This window comes from Centruroides sculpturatus, unplaced genomic scaffold, assembly GCF_000671375.1.
Source record: "Centruroides sculpturatus isolate CEXI.00-Female unplaced genomic scaffold, Cexi_2.0 scaffold460, whole genome shotgun sequence".
NCBI classification, from domain to species: Eukaryota; Metazoa; Arthropoda; class Arachnida; order Scorpiones; family Buthidae; genus Centruroides; species Centruroides sculpturatus.
In genome coordinates, this window is record NW_019384807.1 from 43,590 (window position 1) to 68,148 (window position 24,559).

The 24,559-nt window shown below is 28.1% G+C and overlaps 1 protein-coding gene across 1 annotated transcript; it reads left to right on the forward strand.

Annotated features, from left to right (window-relative positions):
• Positions 1-14,769: 14,769 nt before the first annotated feature.
• On the forward strand, positions 14,770-20,034 carry LOC111629702 (CD9 antigen-like). The gene is made up of 8 exons (XM_023373596.1): positions 14,770-14,980; positions 16,509-16,706; positions 16,792-16,872; positions 16,942-17,037; positions 17,325-17,420; positions 17,507-17,590; positions 17,672-17,763; positions 19,992-20,034. Exons 1-7 carry the CDS (start codon positions 14,921-14,923, stop codon positions 17,738-17,740), a joined length of 684 nt encoding a protein of 227 aa, XP_023229364.1. The 5' UTR covers positions 14,770-14,920; the 3' UTR covers positions 17,741-17,763; positions 19,992-20,034.
• Positions 20,035-24,559: the final 4,525 nt, after the last annotated feature.

The window sequence follows — 24,559 nt, forward strand, 5'->3', positions numbered from 1 at the left end:
CTGCATTATTTTCAGATTCATGCTTTACCTTTTGCAAAAAGTGTATGTAATTTTAGATTGCTTGCTTCTAGTTAAAAGATCTTTATAAATTTCCTTATATGGTGCTAAGCATTTATGGAATAAGGGAAAAACATCTGGCAGCACCAGAAGCAAAAGCGTCGAGATCTGGCAAAATTGAAACAATTTTCGCGAAGGACCATGTGTATGGAGACGAGAAAAGAAAATTTACACACTGAAGTACTAATAGTTCACGAAAATAATAATTTTCGTAAACTATTAGTACTTAAGTATGTAAAAATTTATTACATTTCATGTTGTACGAGGGTTTTACCCATTTCTCGAACCGTGTCAGAGTGAATCCGTGCTATAAAAGTACCGTGTTATACGGGGGATGGTACCAATTCTCGAACCGTGTTAGAGTGAATCCGTGCTATAAAAGTACCGTGTTATACGGGGGATGGTACCAATTCTCGAATCGTGTTAGAGTGAATCCGTGCTATAGAAGTGCTGTGTTATACGGGGGTTACCTGTACTAGTTACTAAATATGAACATAAATAATTTATAAACTTCTGAAAACTACTTCTGTTTAATTCTTTCCTGACTCTTATTTAATAAAACTGTTTTTCTTTTTTTGCCATCAAAAATAAAAAGTATATAAATAAAAACTAGAAATTCTCTTCCATTTTTCTACTTTTTCGTTTTTTGTTTTATTTTTTTTTTCTATAAAAAAAGATGAAAAACGAAAAAATTGACTTATCCGCTTCGAAGTTGAAACTACTTTATCTACCATTTTCTTTTTCTTGTTGTCTATTGCCATTCATTTTTCATAAACATCATTATAATGTATGCAATATTTTAATATATTATATTTATTTAAACTTATATTTTATTTATAGTAATTTTTGTAAAGATGAAATTTTTATTTCCAATTATTTTATGAAGTGTATTTGTCAGAAACACAAAAGTTGATCTCTTCACATTATTTTATTGTGTAATTAAGTAGGAAGTTATCAACAGCTTCGAATCATTTGATCTATTTAAACAAAATAAAAATAAATTATTGTACTGTATTATCCTCATTATATGGAACGTAATAATTTTTCTCATTTATTTGTATTCGATAATATTTAAATTATTTTCGGTTATCTTCTGGGAATTATGCTCCTTTTAGTTCTATCCATTTATCACTGTTATGATAAAAATCGAATTTTAGTTTATTTTTTGTACATCTATGCTTCTACGAAGGTAGTTATTATTATTTTCTATGGAATTTTTATGCTTGGGTGGAAAATTTAAAAGATAAATGACTTTCAAATGAAAATTGTAAGCAGGGCAGAAGACATTGTCAAGACTACATAATTCTGGAAACAATGCAGATTTTCATTAAAAATATATGATAAACGTAATGGTGACGTGCTCCATTAATGAACACGTCAGCAATTAATCGACAAAGTAAATTGTTATGTTAATTGTCGGCATTAACTTGCTACATAAATCTTGATGTGTTTATAGAATACCATTAAGATTTATGTAGATTAAATAGATTTACAATATAATGTCTTCAAGATTTGAATCATAGGACGCAATAAAATTTATGAGGAGTAATTAAATTGGCCCAATTTATAAATAATATCTTGTGAAAATGTCGTAAATATTATGAAAAGGACGAAAGTAAATTTTATAATTTTACTCCCCATATGATTAAGTAAAAAGTGATTCGCTTATTACTAAAGAATTCGGATTGAATCTTTTGCATGGCATCAATTATGATTAGTATATACAAGCCGAAGCTTCGTCAATCATGGGATGATCATCGATTCGCAATTAGATCGATCCGGATGAATGCAGAATGAGAAACGAAGTTCTGATTCAATGAAGAATCACACGTGTTTGAATCAAATTCGAACCCAGATTAGTTCAAAACTGAATCATATGGTCATTCTGTAGAATTAGATAAACTGTATTAATTAAAACTATAATATTTAATAATATGGATTAATATATAAAATTATTATATGCTAATAATTAATGTATTATTATGTTATAACAAATTGTATAGGGCGTTTACTGTATGAATTATTCATACAGTACAACGAAAATCCGGTAATTCGTCTCAAAGGAGATCGTCCTCATTACGATAAATTATACAATCTAAAGAATTATTGAAAACTTTTGGAATTTTGCCACTTTGTGATTTTTTAGACGGTGGCATGGAAATTTATTATACTTTCTTTAAGGAAATCTAGGTTCAATTCTCACTGGAAATGAAAACTCCACTTCTTTCGATAGCTTCCTCAACAAAGTTGCCCAAGAGGCTCTAAGACCATTAAATCCCTACAAATCAATCAGTCAGAATGTAGTCTGAGTGGAAAGATTGTAAACGATGAACAACGGCTCTGAGTTTATTCAAATAATTAAATGATTCAATTAGTATATAGCACCGTTAAATATATGTGGGCTATATCAGTAATAATAACGTGTAGCTCTTTCAAACCAGTTTAACCGTTTTTTATTTAGGCCGCTCTATATCTTGAATATAAAAATACATCTGTCGCCATTTCAAAATTTATACTATAACTTAATTAATTTCTATATTTGTAATACTTTATTTCATACGAAGTTTGTCGGCATTCGTATTATCACAGACGTCAAATAAATATTTAATATGTAAGTGGCCAAAAAGTCACTTAACCGAGATATATTCTAAGATTATTTTAAAATTGGTTTAGAACAGAATATTATTATTATTATTATTATTCGTGATTCAGCTTCATTTAAAGCAGCTGAATCATGAATAATATCAATAGTATGCAGCTGCCTCGAACCGGTTTTAACCGTTTCAATGTGATGTTAAAGTATAACTCGTTTAACTGACTTTTAGGCCATGCTGAATATAGAAAAGGCTTTTCTATGAATCGTCTCTGTCCGTAAATACAATAGAACGATTAAACAATTATAAAAAACGTTTTTATTGGTCATGTTTTTTTGAGATTGGATGTGGGGGATGGTAGGGGTGAGATCATCCCCAGTATATACATCACTACAGTGCATTTACACACGCATTATGATTAAATTCTACATTTGTTTACGTATCAGGTTTCAGGGTGGAGAGGATGGTGAGTGAGGCCACCCCCTAAAACATCATTAAAATGCATTGTCATTGGACTTTGGTATGTTCTCAAAGGTTTCAGCCATCTATCTTAATTAGAAGTGGATGAAATTTGAGTTGCCGGATTTGAAAACGATAAAAAGCAAGTTAAATAAAAGCGTTTTAAAATGATGTAAACAACTTTATTTTTTGTTTTTTTTTTAAGTTTTTGAACAAATTTGTAACGCTTGCATGCTCAAAATTGATACAGAATGCTTAATTTTTATAATGATATATAATGAGTTTTGTGTTCTTTATCGTTTAAAATAACAGTAAAAGCTTTTGCTTTATTATGGATTATTTTAAGAAATACAAATAATTCATAAAATTTAAAAATTGCAATTTTATTTTCAAAGAAAACCATTATTATGTGGTTTTCTAAAATTACATTTTAATAGTTTTTGGCCAATTCACGTATAAAATAACATTTTACATTGTAATAAAAGAGTTTCAACTTTTTTAAAAAACGAATAATAGTGATTAAATAACGTAGAAAGCCCTAAAAAATATAATAAATTACCAGAAAAACGAATCTTGAATACATTTATTATACTAAATCAATGAAATTTTGGTCGAAACTCAAAAAAAATAATGAGTTACAGGACATGACGAATTAAGTAGATGAATTATCTGTTATCCATTGTCGATTGTTTTTGTAAATATTGCAGATTTAAACAGAAATCGAACGTAAATACTCTATATTTAGTATCAAGAATACTTTACATTAAGAACACAAGTAAATAGTTTATATATCGATTATATTTTATTCTCTCATTCAAATACATTAATATAAATTCTATGCTACTTAATGCTTAAAATTTAAATGTGGGAATTAATTCTTTAAATTAAACATGAAAATTTAATATTTCTGATTCCTTAATTAATTAAAAAAAAAATTTGGATTAAATGCTATAATTTCTTAAACGAGAATAAATGTAATTAATACTGAAATAAGTTTAAAATAAATAAAAAAAAATCATTTAAAATGAATACATTCTGTTTTCTTATATGTCTCTGGCGAAGAAAACTTTGTTGACATCTCGACGTTTGTGATATAATTAGAACTGTAAATACATTTTTTAAAGATTTTGTAGCCTAAAGTAATCGAGATGGCGACCATTTTCAGTCAATGCACGCTGATTGACATATTTTTTTTCTTTTTGTATGTTTTTATTTTTAATTATTTATATAGTTCTTATATTCCAGGAGAATTAAATGAAGATTTAACAGACGTGGGCAAGTTTAGAAAGGATTTTTTTAAGGATATAAAATTAAAAGACATTGAATCTAAAAGTAAGGTTTTTTATTATAAAAGATAATTAACACACACGCATTTTTTTATAATTATTAATTTAATAATATATTCAGAAGATAAACCAATAAGACATCTCGCTCCTGTGGATGTTAAAACAATTTATGAAGGATCATCCGTTACTCTGATTTGTCCAGGGTAAAAAGTAATATTTTCGTTTTAATTTTTTATTTAAAATTAACTAATTTTTCTTCGAATATTTTCGTAGAGTTAACCTTCTTGCTAGAGTTCTTTGGTTCAAGAATGGTAAATTGATAGATGTAAATTCCATTCAATATAAGGCAGAGAAAAGCTTAAGAATTGATGAAAGAGACATTTTACATCTGAGAAATATTCAGATGAGAGATTCTGGAGACTATTCGTGCGACATATTCGGAATTGAAGTAGGATTAATTAGAATAAAAGGTAAGGATAAAAATAAGAATATCTTCCTGTTTACTTTAAAATTTGTATATTTTATAAATTAAACAGGAACTTTTCGTATAAATTACACGCTCCATAATTTAAAATGAGTCAAAATAAATCGAATAAAATATTATGTAAAATGTATTTATATAGATTTAAAATATTTAAGAAACAAATGAAATTTTAAAATCGAATTAATTGCCGTAATTTATTATTCTATCTTTTAAATTTATCTTTGAAATTTTCTTCTAAAAATATACTCTGGGTTACCTTTTATCTTAATTGTTTTTAATGCATTTGGCGAGGTTTTCTAGAAAATTTACTTCCCAATCTTAAGTGCTTATACATAAAGATATTTTTATACATTTAAAGGATGGATGATGTGTAATATTCAAGTATTTTATATTCTATAATTGATAAAAACACAACAAAAAATGTCATTCACTTTATTTTTTTTATTATAAATTTTAATAAAACAAAATTATTTTTTAAATCATTTCTTTACAGTTATTCTACAAACCGCTGTATTTGGTAAGTAAATTCAAATAAATTATAAAAGTTTATAATTTTTTTTTACAAAAGATTTTTTTTCCTTAGATCCTTCGACATATTTCGGACAATTAACGATCGTTTTATTGATTTATTTTTTAATTTATATCGTTATATTGACTTTTAAATGTATAAAACACCAAAGAAATTTGAAAATAAAACAATACAGGAAAAGGCATGCTTTACTTAAACAGTAGTAAAATAAAATAGATTTTTTTTTTTTAGAAATATTGTTATCAATTTTTCGTATTTTATAATTTTAATATTTTTCTCTACCTTCTAAAATTTCAGCCATGATATATTAGAGTATTAAACACATGATCACGAGAGAGAGAGAAAAAAAGAAAAAAATAATAATGATATATCTTCTTATCGTAGCAATCTTGATAGCCTACCGCTTATCCATCATGCATTTCTAGATTGTACATATACGCGATAGAGACTAATTTAGTATTAAGTTTATATTATTTTTCAAAAATAAAATCTCTAGACAAATTTTACATACGAACCATAAAAGTTAATTGTTATGATATAAGAGGTTAAGTGTGAAATTACAATTGTTAGACTTTACACCGGGTGATAGATTGGACTCTTCACCTATGAATAAACTTGAAATATTTTGCAAATAATGGACAGATAAACATTTTTCTATATAATATTTCGTTTTCTATTATTGCATTTAAATGGAATGATATTAATTAATTTACTTAATCCCTTTTTAATTTTTTTTTTTATAATGAAGCAAATTATGAGTCATGTTTTATCTTACAAATTCTTGTTTACGTCGTAGACGTTTTCGCCAACGATTACGTTTTATAATATATTTAAATCCGAGTAAATTCCGAAAATTTATAGCTAAAAGCGTGGTTTAATCTGACCAGACGGCATTCCACTTTCGATATCCCATGTCACGTGACTGGAGGCTAGCCAAAAGAGGGCGCTGTACAGCGAACGCTTGTCAGTTTCTCTCCGTCCTCTGCTCACATCCGGGTTATTTGCTTGTATTAGGTGAACATAAACAAGAAAACTGTTCCGATTTGGAGCTCATCCACTCAAACAATATGTTTTATAGGTAAGAGTCGATCCGTTTACGATTTTAACGTACAAAAATAATATATTGGTGCGCGCGTTGTACACGTTCTAGACGATATACGACGGGAGATATGCAAAATTCGACCCCTTTCGTCCGGATGACGTCACCTAATCCCAGTTTGTTGCGTCACAGTTACGATGGTGACGTAACGCGACTCGTTTACTACAATTATTGTCGTAAAATATTGAAAAGGATACGCCGACATTCGAAGAAAGAGGAAATAATTCCCTAATTTGACCACCGCGTCAATAACGCGTTGGCCACAATGTGGAAAATAGTTTAGGTCGATGGCTGGTTAATTAATTAATTTCGATGTTTCCACCTCCTCTTAGACACACCCAACGTGTTTAATATTTGAAACGCCGGCCATACCCCCCGAAACGGGGGAANTAAGTAAAAATTTAATTTATTAAATTAATAATATATGTATTTAATATATACATATTTTTTTTTTTAGGTTTGGCAATTCAATGTTACGTCTGTAGTTGGTCTCCAGAAGATCAAAATAATAGTACCGATTCCTGCACAGAGGTTGGTTTTCAATCCCACAAATCAGTAGTTCATCAGTGTGAACACGGTTGCGAAATATTCGTGCAATGGGATCCTAATGGTAAGTTAAATAAAATTAGCCTTAACTTGTTTAAAAATTATTATTTATTTATTTTTTTGGCATCATCTTTTATGTATTTTGCTTCCGAATAACAGGAAAAAAAAACCTTAGATTAGTAAGTTCTTCCTAACATTTTTACTTGGAAATTATTCCCCTTTTTAGATGTATGACATTATTTATTTAAGAATACATTTTACTTTCTTTCTGAGGATCGCAATTCACTGATTGGAGGAATACTTTTTTACATAATATCGGTTTTTAAATTAGATCATTTTCATATAAATTAAACATTTATTGATTTAAGGTTTCGGCGTTTGCTTTTCCAATCTGTTATATATATATACGTGTATATACATATATTTTGATTGTTTCGCAGGTCGTATGGAACAATGGAGAAGGAATTGCTTTCAGAAAAATCACGTACCTCTAACAGGTGATTGCAAATGGGATGTGAGTATTGGTTGGAAACGCAAAATCTGCACATGCGACGTAGATTTTTGCAACAACGCCTTTACTTTCAAAAAAACAACAATAATGACATATGTGTGTTCTGTGATCTTCGCTGTGTTTGTAGGAAACAGACTTTTCTGAAAAAGAACAGAAAAAAAAAAATGCAAGATCACTGCCAAATTCATTGTTGATGTGTTGTTCTTCAAATCGTCGGGAACAGATTACTATAATTAATTATTATTATATTTTTTCACCGCGTCAATAACGCGTTGGCCACAATGTGGAAAATAGTTTAGGTCGATGGCTGGTTAATTAATTAATTTCGATGTTTCCACCTCCTATTAGACACACCCAACGTGTTTAATATTTGAAACGCCGGCCATACCCCCCCGAAACGGGGGAATTTCCCCTAGCTAAGTGATCTGTGTACATAAGCAAATGGAGCAGCTGTAGATCCGTCACGAACCCTCTTTCTTTTACCACATAAATAAAAAATAAAGAAGAGACGCGTTCTGATACCACAAACGCCCCTCGCAGGAACCATTAGAAAGGAGAGTGTTCTAGAGTAATAGCGGTATAGGAGCAGGTGAGTTAATAGTCTACGGCACGACAACCCCGCCTAGTAAAGTAGTCACCATTTGCCCACGCCCCGTAAACAGTTCGAATCTTTCTCTCACGTATTCCAATCTGAATGAGGTCAAACGATTCGTTTCGGTTTTTACCGGGTGTTTATCCCTAATAAATTCCTCTTAACCCTCTAATAGAAATAAAGCAACGCCGACTTATTACAATTAATCTTCGTCCTTCGCGTAATTTAAAATAATTAATATTTGGAATACTTTCTCACGGGCGTTTTGTATAAAAGTCACTTACCATCGTCAGTTACGAACACGTCGAGAAGTTCCGTTCGTATTACGTGAGTAGATATTTATTTATTTTTTCCTTTCTTTTTTTACGTATCACCTTTTTTTCGGTGAGAAACCGAAAAGAATTATGAGAATCGGTTGTTGATTCATTGTTGCTATGGTAACGTCGTCTTTGTTAAAACGATTCCCGCACGCTACTCGACGTCACACGATGACGGAAACGTAACGGTTTAAGGTTAATTAATGGTAGATTGAAATCTGGCGTTGATACTTAATCGCGATTATTACTTTTCCATTTTCAACAGATGGAAATGGCAGGTTCGGTTGTCGAACACGTCATGATGATGCCTACAAAAAGTAAATCGATACGCATCCCCCATCGAACGAGGTGTTAAATATTTAGCAAGTAATCTCTTATATGTTACTCTGTGTGTAGAAAAAAAAAGAAAAAAAAATCCGCGACAATTGAAAATGTGGGCGGATGACGATGACGCTTTTGGGATATTTTCGAAAAATATTTTTACTTTGCACCTGTTCTTTACGACACGAGCGATCTACACGTACCATCTGGTCACGTTAGGTCGTGACCGACGCCACGATGTCACTAATGAATAGAGTTACGTACGTATCACAGTCAAGGGTATGTTATGTCCTTGTAGGAAAACCAAGATGCGGGTAAGTTGGTGTGGAGAAATTTTAGACAGATTACACGGGTGGTTGAAGCTCGGTTTTTTGACATTAAATTCTCATACGCGTTATTGGTGTTGTAAAGGAAGCAACTTTAAATACCGGAGATCGGCTCAGTTGCTTTCGGTGGGAAATCGTAACAAAGGAAAAAAATTTTTCTACTCCCATTTAGAAAATATGCCAATGGAGGATTTTATAAACTGTACTAAGACTTCCAGTTTTAGATAAAAAAAAAAATATATATATAAAAACATCTGTCTCTAATGGACATCTTGCTGAGAAAACTGTTAGATTGGTTGCTTTATCATCATATATCAAAGGTAATGGAGCACACTCCCTTACAGTAAGGTGGTAAGTGCTCATTAGTTTGCAACGTTACCTGAAATTCTAACACACTTATTTATTTTTTTCTTAAAGTTCTTTCAACTATTGAAATTTAATTAATCATCGCATACGGTGCACTGTTTTCTTTGGAGTGTTTTGAATCGTTTTCGAGTGATGTATTCCTCGTCTGCTTCTAATATAAAATTCAGAGAGTGAATCAGATGAATCGGCTAGTGTCCCTGCATCCCCGCTAAACCAATTAGGCAACGACTCGTCTCTTAAGCGATCGATGCATTTTCGAGTTAAGATGTACAAAATCAGTTGATCAGAATGCATATGATACATTAACTCATATTCTTTCTCTTTATTTTACTTTCGTAAATGTGAAGCTGACAAGAAAACTTCATGATTCATCATCTCGGTAATTGGATTATTTTTTAATTATTCTCATTTATTTAAGAGGTGTCTAGTCATGTTTGTGATGCTAAACTGTGTTAAAATATGTCACACTTGGCACGTACTGTACAAGGCTTGTCGATCTTGGTATGTAAACAGTATTGAAAGGAAGATAGTGTTTTTTTCGAAATTAATATATGCTGTCATAAAAATAGCAAACCTAGCTAAAATAAATACAGATGCTGTTAAAATAAATATATAGAAACTAGTAACTAGTTTAAATATTCCCTAAATAAAATATAAACAATATATGCATTGGTATGAATTTAGTATATATTTTATGTAATTTAAAAAAAAAATTGCAGCTTGAAAATATATAAAAAATTTTAAATCTTAAGTAAAGAATCTCATTTCATAAACACTGGTGTTTAAATAATTTATTGAGAATTATTAATAAGTTTCTCATTTTAAATTTTTCTTTCAGTCTTTAATGGCTTATGAATATAAAGTTTAATGTATATTTATATCTAAGATTTGTTTATTCACTATAAATTTACTACAGTTTTTTTCTTTTCTTTTACGGCTTTTTTTTCTCGAAATGTCAAGAAAAAGAATATTTTCCGAAATAAACTAGATTTTTGTTTTCACGTCACCAGTAAAAAATGTAACGCAAAATAGATCAATATGTTTATACTGTATTTTTTCCAGTATAATCAGATTTATGGAATATATATGCACATATCATTAAGATTAATATAATTAAAATATAAAATTTTAAATTTATTTTTTTATTATCTTTAAATTGATGATAATATATAATAATAATACGAAACAGAGAAGAGAAATCAACCGTTTCTCTGCACATGAATTTATATTGCTCCCGTTAAGATATGTAACAACGGTAAAGTCAAATGCTTGCTTGAATTGCTGAATAAATATGAATTTTCTGCAAACAGTAAATATAAAAGAAATTTATTCTCTTGCCTTCTATATATTTTTTTTATTATTATTATAAATAATAGACGATGCTTCAGTGTTCTCTATCCTTGCGTTTTCCTACTATCAGTTTATTTTTCGCCATTTTTTTTTACTGGTTGTTCAATTTGATCGCTTCAGTTTACACAGATTTCTATTGAAACCTTCGATTAATCAATCAATCAATTCGAATTACTTATAACAGAATGAATCCATTATTTGAATACAGTATCAAATGTTGTTCAGCGAGTTAACAGTTCATTCAAGATATTTTTAAGTCTGGCGGGAGGTACAGATTTGATTCCACTTGAAACGTACCTTTTTATTTAAAAAATAATAATAAAATTTTAATAAGATCATGACGTAATTTATAGTTTATATAGTTTATTATGACTTCATCTTGTAAACTTAAGGAGATGGAACAAACAGGAAATACGACTTCAGGGACAAGATCGTCATGATGTCATCAGACTGAAGAATTTCATAAATGAACACCCACGCCCAACCTCATTGTAGTTTAATCTTTAGTTTAATTCCGAGTTCGCCTACTTCTATTTTTTTTTTTTTTTTTTNAAACCATTTCTTTACTTTTACTAGTTTTCTTATCTCTTCTAACAGAAGGTAAGCTTGTTAATTCAACATCCTTTCTTATTAAGTAGCATATAAAATGTATCTCATTAGTCTCAAGGAGAGATAATACTCAACTTTTTTTTTCGTTTTAAAATTCATTTTTCTAGGGTTTATTGAAGTTAAAAAGTGTTAATTGCTGTCACAAATTTTGACATGCTCTTTTTCCTTTGGCACAATTCTCTCTTGTAACGAGCTTTTATTACTTAAACACTTTTTTTAATCACTCGAAAATCATCACTCGTTAAGTAATGAAATATTCCAGGTCCTAGTTTGTTAACTATTTAAGTTTATGTAGCATTTATTGAAGTAACCAAATGCATTTCCTGGATCCGTTTAATGATTCAAAATTTATACAAATATCAATAGTTTTATTGCGATTAAAAGTAAGTATATTTTGTGGAAGAGCCCACTCCATGTACACAAGAATAGATCTTTAAGTATCAAGTTATCTTTGGATTCCTTAAGAATACATAATTTTGGAAGATATCCAAAACTTTATTTGTTTTTTAAACATTTAAAATTGATAAACGCCGCTTTCCTGATTATAAATAATTTTCATTTTCAAGTATAGAGACTATGTACAGAAAGAAATTAGCATTTATATGAATATATTTACTAAATTTAAAAATTATTTTACAATATTCTATAAATATTTTCAATTTTTTTAATTAAAATTAATATTTGTTAATGTTAAAACGGTTATTGAAATATGAAACGTGATTGGTTTGAAAATTTTTTAATTTATTTTGAATTAGCCAACCAGCGTAATTTGAAACTGAAATATTTTTTTCATTTTTTTCTTTATAATTATTTTATTTTCGGTTTTTAAAATAAATAAGTAACAGCTATTTTTTTCAGCTATTTTTTGAACAAAAATGCATACAAAATAACTTCCAAACAACAACCAATTTTTATGTTTCCTTTAGTGGCTGCTCAGAGATTTGATTGTAAATTAAATTTTTAAAATATTCTAATAAATTAAAAAAAAAACATTGTACTGTATAGTACAAATGCAGAATTATTCATCATACATAAAAAAAGGTGGATAAAATCAAGCAGACACGTGAAAAAAAATATTCATTTTAAGTCACTCTGATTAAGTTTATTAAAAATATATATATATAAATATTAAATTTAAATATTATTAAAATACAGAATATACTTTTTATATTTATTGTTTTCTAACAAAATATAGAATTAACTAATGAAAATATTTCAAAACAAGCCAATAATGTAAAGACCAAAGCAAGAGAAATTACTTAAAATATATAATTTTTTTTTTTAAATGCTTTCAATGTTTTATTTATATATAAAATGATATAAAGTTATTAAACTTTTAAATAAAACTTTGAAATGTTTTAAGTAAAAAAATGAAATTAGAAATCAATAATAATTCCATTAAAATATATTTATTTTAAAAATCTGGAGAACAAAAAACAAAGAAAACAAATAATTTTTCTTGTCATACTGATTGGTTAATTTCAAAATAATCCTTGAAAGTTTAACATGATTTTAAAGCTTAACCAATCAGAATAGCTTTAAAACGAATTTGTTACAATATATTTTGAGTAATTTTTCAATAATTTATTTATTCATTTATTAAAATTTTAAAAGAAAAAAGATGAATACGAATCGAAATTTAATAGTTTTCGCATTTTACTTTTAAATTCCTGCCTTATAAAAAGTTTCTCCTTATCATTTAATATAGGCATATAAAGCCTTTAGAAAGTAAAAAAGATACATCAATAATAATTCCATTAAGATTGTACATAAGAAAATAATGAATTAAAAAAAAAACAAGTTAAAAGAATACATCGTAAGCTAAGAAACAGAAAATATTTAAGGAAAATTTTAAACACTTTTTTTTTTATTTTTTTACTTTCATTTAAAATTTTAATTAATGACTTTTATATTAAAAATGTTTTGACATGGAAATTAATTAAATTACTTTCTAAGTGAACATTTCCTCTCATATGCCATGAAAGTAGGAAATTATTTTATGGGTATTACATACGGAAACGTTAAGGCGGAAACTGAAATATGATATGAAGTAATTCGCAATGAATGATTTTGTTAAAATAAATAAGTAAAAATTTAATTTATTAAATTAATAATATATGTATTTAATATATACATATTTTTTTTTTTAGGTTTGGCAATTCAATGTTACGTCTGTAGTTGGTCTCCAGAAGATCAAAATAATAGTACCGATTCCTGCACAGAGGTTGGTTTTCAATCCCACAAATCAGTAGTTCATCAGTGTGAACACGGTTGCGAAATATTCGTGCAATGGGATCCTAATGGTAAGTTAAATAAAATTAGCCTTAACTTGTTTAAAAATTATTATTTATTTATTTTTTTGGCATCATCTTTTATGTATTTTGCTTCCGAATAACAGGAAAAAAAAACCTTAGATTAGTAAGTTCTTCCTAACATTTTTACTTGGAAATTATTCCCCTTTTTAGATGTATGACATTATTTATTTAAGAATACATTTTACTTTCTTTCTGAGGATCGCAATTCACTGATTGGAGGAATACTTTTTTACATAATATCGGTTTTTAAATTAGATCATTTTCATATAAATTAAACATTTATTGATTTAAGGTTTCGGCGTTTGCTTTTCCAATCTGTTATATATATATACGTGTATATACATATATTTTGATTGTTTCGCAGGTCGTATGGAACAATGGAGAAGGAATTGCTTTCAGAAAAATCACGTACCTCTAACAGGTGATTGCAAATGGGATGTGAGTATTGGTTGGAAACGCAAAATCTGCACATGCGACGTAGATTTTTGCAACAACGCCTTTACTTTCAAAAAAACAACAATAATGACATATGTGTGTTCTGTGATCTTCGCTGTGTTTGTAGGAAACAGACTTTTCTGAAAAAGAACAGAAAAAAAAAAATGCAAGATCACTGCCAAATTCATTGTTGATGTGTTGTTCTTCAAATCGTCGGGAACAGATTACTATAATTAATTATTATTATATTTTCATTTTCCTTTCATTTATAATTAACAACAGAAGAGAGAAAAAAAAACAGAATATTGTACAGCCGTAATTGTATTGTGTAACTTGGTGAATTTAGTAGCGTATAGTGTACCCATTAAATGAATAAGTAAAATAAAAACTATTCATATTTTACCATAAAACTTGTTTCGTTTCTTAAATTTGGTATTACCAAAAAATTTTAAAACAAATTAATAAATATACAAATCGTAAATTCAAAAAGTATATACGAAATGCATTATTTGCGGGTTATTATATTCGCTATCTTCGCAAAAATATGTTGCAAAGTTTGGGTGGTGAATTCTGATAAGAATCACCTTAGCAACTATGATAAAAACTCAGATTCGTTATTGTACTTTGAACAATTAGATACAGTAAACGTCTATGTAGCTCTCAACCTGAAGCCGTCCATATTGGAAAATATTTTCCGGTTTTGTTATTTTATAAACAGCGAAAGATGGATTCGGCTATGGCTTGTATGAAATATTTTCTTTTCACCTTAAATTTCATAATTTGGGTAAGTTACAAACAAATACTTTTTTAATAATTCATTTTCAAAATGGCGTCTACATCACGCTACCTTATCTTCTTCCTTGTAAAGTGTAATTACGAGATTTTTTTATTATTTATATTTAAGTTTCTTAATTAGAAGAGAAGCGTTGAAATTAATTAAAATCTCTAATAAATTTGATGTTATATTAATTATTCTCACCAAAATTATCGGCTTAATAGTTGAATTTTATCTATTAAAATTCTGTTAATGGCGTTATAAAGTAGAACACATCATTTCCTTCTAACTAATGTGTTCGATTTGAAAATTATCTCGTAGGGTAAATCTTAATGCTTATTATTATTATATTTTTTTTAAGTTATTTTGATAATATATTTCCTGTGCAGGGACTTAAACGATAAATTTGTATTTTAATATAATTAGTAGAGGTGTGATTGCTTATTTTTCTCATTAATCCTTTCACTAATGATTATACTTTTCCCATTTAAAAAAAAATTTAGTGACAAATTTTAAATTGATCAATACAGATAAACCATAAACTTCTACGCTGATTACGTGGATACGATCAATAACGTTAGCTTCAATTTTAATTATCGATTTTTATATAGTCTCAATGGATTTTAAAGAACGTTACCTTTCTTTTTTACTAAAAAAATCATAATAAATAATAATAAAAAATATATTCTGTCGTATAAACTTCTCAGAGAAATAAATCGATGTGTGTATGGCTAGATGGTGATTTACACACCTCAAAAGATAAAATATAACCGAACAAGCAATAAATCTATTATATAGGGCCTATATTTTTTCCAAAAATCAGAAATTTAATTCGGTTTGTCACAGGATTTATGATTTTTTTTTTGTTCTTTTTCTTTGTTAAGTTAATGCAAATTCGCATTATCAACTTTCTATCAGTCGAAAAATCTATAACTTATTATTAAAATAATGTTAAAAAGAATTAATATAGTAAGAGAAACGTATAAATTATGAAAAAATATAATATTTACAGGATTTTATACAAAAAAATAAGCAAATAATTGCTAAATTTTTCGTAACTATCTTATCATTTTACGATTATGAATCATCATAATGGAATTACAATACATAATATAAAGTAAATTAATGACTTATCTGATTCACTTGCCAATAAAGGCCACACCCTGAAAATGTAACAGGCCTTCTCTTATCTAAACAAATTTTAGGCCATCTTCTTAGCCATCTTATAGGCAATATTTTATTATGTCTAAAAGAATTTTTTTATGAAAAAAGTAGAAAATACATTTATTGATAATCTAGTTTTAAAGGTTAAATATTGAATCAATACATGAAAATAAATAGGTTAAAGAATTTTTTCTCAGTAGAGAAGAAATATCCGGAAATTAATATTTTAAAGAAAAAATAATAGATTAAAAGAGAAAAAAGAATGGCGATTTATTAATTGATCGAAAGATAAGAGAAAGTGTCAGGTAACAAAATTAGTGAAAGTTCGAAAGGTTACTTGATTTTAACTTTTATTTTTTTTTTCTATTATTAGTGTTTAGGTGGAGCTCTCGCAGGTATCGGCATATTTATCAGATCGGATGATTATTTTTGGTCATTCCAAAGGGGATTAGCTTTGGACCAATATTACCAGGCATGCTATATTATCATTACTGTAGGAGTTATTCTCCTTGTAGTTGGCTTCTTAGGTTGCTGTGGAGCAGCTATGGATAGCCCCTGCATGCTTCTGACTGTAAGTATAACTATTTCTTTATATATATATTTTTATATATATAAATTTTTGAAGATAAAAGAGATGAAAATGTTATATTTTATAGTACATTCTGATCATGGCTTTTATAATAATTTTGGAACTAGCCACAGCAGTTTTGGTTTGGAAAATAGCAGATGGCGAAAAGGTAATGTTCGATTTATTCATTTTTCCGAAATTTTTTATGCATATATAACCATTTTTCAACTGTTTTCAGTTGCAAGAGATTTTAAAAGAAAAGATTAGAGATCAAATAGAAAAAAGAAGCCGAGACGATGAAGCTAAACAGTTTGTAAAATTGTTGCAGATGCATGTAAAGTGCCCTCATTATTTTACATTTATATTTTTAACATTGTTATTTTTATGCTAATTTAATAATAATAGAATACACTTATATAATAGCTAACAATTTTTATATTTTTCAATAAATATTTTATTACTAATTCTGTGTTCTAAGAAGTATCAGTTACAAGAGAAAATCTATATTCTGTCGTTCTTTATTATACGAAGACATTGAAATTTATTTTTATTTCTTGGCATTATTCTATACTAATTATAAATACTGGATAAATATATTTTTGTTTTTTAAAATTGTTTTAGCTTGAATGTTGTGGAGCTCAAGATAAAAATGACTATGGAGATTCAGCTGTTCCGGAATCGTGTAACAGTCAAAGAACAAACAACGTTTTCATTTATGTAAATTAATCATTATTACATTTATTCTAAGAATTAAAAAAAATGTTTAATTTAGTTTTTATAATATTCATAATCAACTCTTACAGGGATGTGCAGAAAATTTGAGAAGATACCTTGAGAAAAAGGCAGGATTAATGGGTGGATTAGTGCTTGGAATTGGTTTTATTCAAGTAATTTAAAATAATAAAATATTAAGTAAACAATTAACTGTAATTTTCTCAATTATAATTTCTACTGTTTATTTATTTTAGATCATGGCACTAGTCTTTACAACTTGTTTATTCTGCGCTTTGAGGGAAGAAGCTAAAGAATATGTTTGATAATTTTTTTTTCAAGAAAAGAAATTTATATANTTTAAAAAAAAAATTGCAGCTTGAAAATATATAAAAAATTTTAAATCTTAAGTAAAGAATCTCATTTCATAAACACTGGTGTTTAAATAATTTATTGAGAATTATTAATAAGTTTCTCATTTTAAATTTTTCTTTCAGTCTTTAATGGCTTATGAATATAAAGTTTAATGTATATTTATATCTAAGATTTGTTTATTCACTATAAATTTACTACAGTTTTTTTCTTTTCTTTTACGGCTTTTTTTTCTCGAAATGTCAAGAAAAAGAATATTTTCCGAAATAAACTAGATTTTTGTTTTCACGTCACCAGTAAAAAATGTAACGCAAAATAGATCAATATGTTTATACTGTATTTTTTCCAGTATAATCAGATTTATGGAATATATATGCACATATCATTAAGATTAATATAATTAAAATATAAAATTTTAAATTTATTTTTTTATTATCTTTAAATTGATGATAATATATAATAATAATACGAAACAGAGAAGAGAAATCAACCGTTTCTCTGCACATGAATTTATATTGCTCCCGTTAAGATATGTAACAACGGTAAAGTCAAATGCTTGCTTGAATTGCTGAATAAATATGAATTTTCTGCAAACAGTAAATATAAAAGAAATTTATTCTCTTGCCTTCTATATATTTTTTTTATTATTATTATAAATAATAGACGATGCTTCAGTGTTCTCTATCCTTGCGTTTTCCTACTATCAGTTTATTTTTCGCCATTTTTTTTTACTGGTTGTTCAATTTGATCGCTTCAGTTTACACAGATTTCTATTGAAACCTTCGATTAATCAATCAATCAATTCGAATTACTTATAACAGAATGAATCCATTATTTGAATACAGTATCAAATGTTGTTCAGCGAGTTAACAGTTCATTCAAGATATTTTTAAGTCTGGCGGGAGGTACAGATTTGATTCCACTTGAAACGTACCTTTTTATTTAAAAAATAATAATAAAATTTTAATAAGATCATGACGTAATTTATAGTTTATATAGTTTATTATGACTTCATCTTGTAAACTTAAGGAGATGGAACAAACAGGAAATACGACTTCAGGGACAAGATCGTCATGATGTCATCAGACTGAAGAATTTCATAAATGAACACCCACGCCCAACCTCATTGTAGTTTAATCTTTAGTTTAATTCCGAGTTCGCCTACTTCTATTTTTTTTTTTTTTTTTTAAAGTCTGTATTTTTCTTGTGTTTATATGATTATAAATATGAATAATTTTTTATCTTATTTCAGGTATCCGGTATAAATCCCTTCTGAGAAAAATTGACAAATGGAAACCATTTCTTTACTTTTACTAGTTTTCTTATCTCTTCTAACAGAAGGTAAGCTTGTTAATTCAACATCCTTTCTTATTAAGTAGCATATAAAATGTATCTCATTAGTCTCAAGGAGAGATAATACTCAACTTTTTTTTTCGTTTTAAAATTCATTTTTCTAGGGTTTATTGAAGTTAAAAAGTGTTAATTGCTGTCACAAATTTTGACATGCTCTTTTTCCTTTGGCACAATTCTCTCTTGTAACGAGCTTTTATTACTTAAACACTTTTTTTAATCACTCGAAAATCATCACTCGTTAAGTAATGAAATATTCCAGGTCCTAGTTTGTTAACTATTTAAGTTTATGTAGCATTTATTGAAGTAACCAAATGCATTTCCTGGATCCGTTTAATGATTCAAAATTTATACAAATATCAATAGTTTTATTGCGATTAAAAGTAAGTATATTTTGTGGAAGAGCCCACTCCATGTACACAAGAATAGATCTTTAAGTATCAAGTTATCTTTGGATTCCTTAAGAATACATAATTTTGGAAGATATCCAAAACTTTATTTGTTTTTTAAACATTTAAAATTGATAAACGCCGCTTTCCTGATTATAAATAATTTTCATTTTCAAGTATAGAGACTATGTACAGAAAGAAATTANCAGGGATGTGCAGAAAATTTGAGAAGATACCTTGAGAAAAAGGCAGGATTAATGGGTGGATTAGTGCTTGGAATTGGTTTTATTCAAGTAATTTAAAATAATAAAATATTAAGTAAACAATTAACTGTAATTTTCTCAATTATAATTTCTACTGTTTATTTATTTTAGATCATGGCACTAGTCTTTACAACTTGTTTATTCTGCGCTTTGAGGGAAGAAGCTAAAGAATATGTTTGATAATTTTTTTTTCAAGAAAAGAAATTTATATATTTTAATAATTAATCTTATTCATACTTTTATACATTTTTAAGTCGATAAAATCATATAATAAATAGATCAAAGTTGACTATTCAAGTTTGTTTTTATGAAAATATTTTTTAAAAGAATTTATGAAATAATTTATATATTGTGAAATTAATAAAAATGTTTTAAATTTTTTAAATAGATTTTTAAGATATTTCATTATTCATTATGTCATGTATAATGTATTAAATGTAAAAATGTCGAATTAAAAATATAATAAAACACATTTAAGTTTCCTTTTATGTAGATATTTTTTTTTATAAATTGTGTTTTATTATACTTGAAAATAATAAAAATTAATAAAAAAAATAATTTATATTTAATTGTTAAATTGAAATATAATTTTTTTTAAATTATAATTAATTAAGATAGAAAAAGTGTGCGACATAAAAAATATTGTTTTGCATTTATAAATAAGATATTTCTTATTTAAATTACACTTTTTTTTTTATTTTTACAATGAGTTTCTTTATAGAAAGCGTGTTATATAATAAGCAACAAAGCGCAGTTTGTTTGCATATCGTTGAAACAGATCCAATCTTTTATAAATTATTCCAACAAATCTTCACTTTAAATAAAAAATTTCTGAATTTCTATAGATTTTTACGAAATTTTTAAAATCAATAAAGATTTGTTCTAATGAATTTGAGGATAACAAAAGTTTACTAATCCACAAGATACAACGCATTGCGAATTCCTTAGAGAACTGCTTTCAACGATTACTGTTTTGTTCTAGAGTAGCAGAAAAATAGAAAAATACTATTTTTAAAGATGTTCTTATCTGTAAAAACAAAAATCACTTCAACTATAATTTTTTACGAGCGAATAGACTAGTTCTGAAGATATTAAATGTGATAGAAGACAACATCACCTCAAAAATTGAATAGTTTATATTTGATTTTATAAAAAAATGATCTGATATTTTAAATTAATATTAAGATGTGTACACAATAAAATCAAATTAATTAAATATTTAATAAATAATTTTTTATATTTTTGTTTATATCAACACTTTAAAAAGTTTTATTAAATTTTTAAGAAAATCTCAGCGGCTTCAAAGTTTGTTTTAATGTTGCTATCAAAATTTTCACATTTAGTAAATTTTGCCTAGTGAGCTGCAGGCAGGTGGCATAAAGTAGAGTAGAATGAAGTTCAACAAACCTTATTTCCCTTTCCTTTATCAGAACTCTTTATATAAAGGAAAGGGAAATTCAACGGAGATTAAATTTTAAAAAGTAACAACGATAGAACCATTATCGTAGCCAAGATTCGGAAAAATCTATATAATCCCATCTCCGAGACATACAATAAATAAAAATTCATTCATGAAAAACGTACGAAAGAGTTATTTCTACAGGATAAATAAAAGGAAAGCGATAGAAATTTAATTAAACAAAAATTCTCCTTAAGGAAAACAGGTTAAAGTCTTTTTGTAGCCCTTAGATTCGAGATGATCGCTCCTAGAATAATTTTAACAATAAATTATAATGATCTTTTCTAGTATACTAAATTTATACGAGTCTTCTCCTTCTAGAGATCACTTTAAGTAGCGCAATAAATTGTTATTTTTCTTAGTAATTTCATATAATGATGTACTAAACAGTAGAAGGCTTGTGTAATGAATATTTTATTTTTAGTCCATCGTTATGGAATTTAACGAATCTTTAAAATATTAATAAAATGTAAAATTTTAGATTATAAAAGTAATGTTAAAGAGTAACTATAATGTAGGAAAATTGATTAGATAATTCTCTTTCATAAATTATTATGTTTTAAATAGGTTTATTATTATTCTGTAACTTTGAACTTTTACAAAAAATAAATAAAAAGTCTGCTCAATTGTTTATGAAATAATAATAGAAAACATAAATAAATCTCTTTTTTATTAAAAAAATTTGATAATTTTAACACTCGGCAGTTTTTTATAATAACATATACAGTACATTAGCATTACGTTATATTATGAAACTGGTCTTTAAAAGATTCGCACTGTGTTTATCTATATAAGAGGTTTTCCGGGTTTTCTCCATATCTGTAACGCCAAAATAGGGGCCAGTTATCCTTAAAAAGACCTCCCGGAAGGCATTCAATCTAGGCAGATTGCCCAAGTGTTGCGTTGTCATAACTTAATAAAAACAAAAGCAAAACAAACTACATAAGGGGCTGTTCCAGAAAGACTAAGACTGAATTTATTTTCAGAAACCAACCTTGTCAACACCGACAAATTTGAAAAGAGCGAGTTTTAATTATTATCTCAACAGGTGGCATTGCTGTATGCGAAATAGTTTGCAACAGAGCGAGCTTTTAGTTTCGCATAACCAAAATGGTGTCAATTCGTGATGAGTAGCAGGCCTATACAACTATCAAATTCTGTATTCATTTGGGGATAGACAGAGAAGAGACTTATGAAATATTGCAACAGGTTTATGTTAAGAATGCACTGCTTCGTTTAAGGCATTAAGATGATTCAAAGTTTACAGACGATAGGATATCGATGGCTAGACAAGTTGGTCCAGGTCAACCTAAAACCGTCGTCACAAAAATCAGCATCAATACTGCTGCAGTCATAATCCGTGAGGATCGTCGAATGACAGTACATCGACTGACTGGAGCCTTGGGGATGTCGACTGGTTCTGCGTTGCATTAGGTGTCTCATCTATTGACTCTGGGACAAATGAAAGTGAGAGTTGATGTTTACTGTAAACTGTAGCGTTGTTTTGCTAAAGAGGAAAATTTTTTATTCAATTATCACTGCGGCCAAATTATGGTTGCATCAGTACGACCCGGAAGAGAAACAAGCCATCAGTAGGCCTGTCTAGAAATAGAAAGGATCGCCAACTTTGTAAAAAATCAAAATTGTCTCATCTACTGGAAAAGTCATATTGATCGCCTTCTTCGATCATCGCAGCAGGGTGTATCAGCATGAGGTACCCCTATGTACAACAGTTACTCGAGAGTATTACAAGTCTGTCTTGAAATATCTCTAGTAACATATATGGAAGAAACGATTATAACTTCATCCCCAAGAGTGGTGACTCTTATCAAGACAACGCACGGCGCATGTTGCAAACGTAGTGACCGAATGTTTGGCCAAGCGGAACATCCAGCGCGTACCTCACTCACTCTGCATCCTGATCTCGCTCCCTGTAACTTTTTCCTCTTTCCTACCTTCAAGTCTTAGTTATGGAGTCACCGTATCCCGGATTCTTCGAAAGTAATGAAAGCAACGGAAGTGAATTTGAACCTATCGAAACATGGTTTCCGGCACATCTTCGTAGAATACCAGACACGGCTGACCAAGTGCATTCAAGTGGGTGGGGACTATTTCGAAAAAAGATCGTGTTACTTTGAATGATGAATGAATAAACACGTTGAAAAAAGCAGCACCAGTATATAAAATAGACTGTCCGCCAGTCTGTTCTCAATGCACTTCTAAACCTTTTGATCGACTTGGAACAAGTTTTTTAGACGTACTCTCTATTAGCCTGAAGGAAGAATATATATATATATATATATGCTACCACGAAAGCTGGACACCCTACTTTTTTCTTTCATTTCATTCTCTTAATACTTCGTAATAAACATAACAATAATAAGATAAAATAACCAATTTATTAACATAGCTTGCATTTTAATGTTTATCTGTATTAATTTTCTCCCGGAAGCACTGGACATATCCTCTATTTATGACTAGCATATACAGTATACGAATATATTCAGAACCTTGGAGAAGGGAAGAGCTGGGATTTTTTCTCTGGACCTGGAGAAAATTTAAGAGTTCGTAGTGGATCTTATCCCTAAAATTAATGTTATTTTTACTAACAGAAAATAAGATATTTTAAGACTGCTTGTTATTAATAAAGAAACATTCTATATATCTCATATGTTCAAAAAACAATAGCTAAAGGGGACCACTATGAGAAAAGAGATTCGCTCTAACCTTGTTCTCCCTGTACAAGCTGTCGATGGCATATATATCTCCAACAAGTTCAATATATATATATATATATATATATGAGAGAAGAACGAGAGGGAATGTATAGGTTGCATCCACTCCCTACAAGATATTTTATAAGATAAAGCCATATTTTANGTGTTCTGTGATCTTCGCTGTGTTTGTAGGAAACAGACTTTTCTGAAAAAGAACAGAAAAAAAAAAATGCAAGATCACTGCCAAATTCATTGTTGATGTGTTGTTCTTCAAATCGTCGGGAACAGATTACTATAATTAATTATTATTATATTTTCATTTTCCTTTCATTTATAATTAACAACAGAAGAGAGAAAAAAAAACAGAATATTGTACAGCCGTAATTGTATTGTGTAACTTGGTGAATTTAGTAGCGTATAGTGTACCCATTAAATGAATAAGTAAAATAAAAACTATTCATATTTTACCATAAAACTTGTTTCGTTTCTTAAATTTGGTATTACCAAAAAATTTTAAAACAAATTAATAAATATACAAATCGTAAATTCAAAAAGTATATACGAAATGCATTATTTGCGGGTTATTATATTCGCT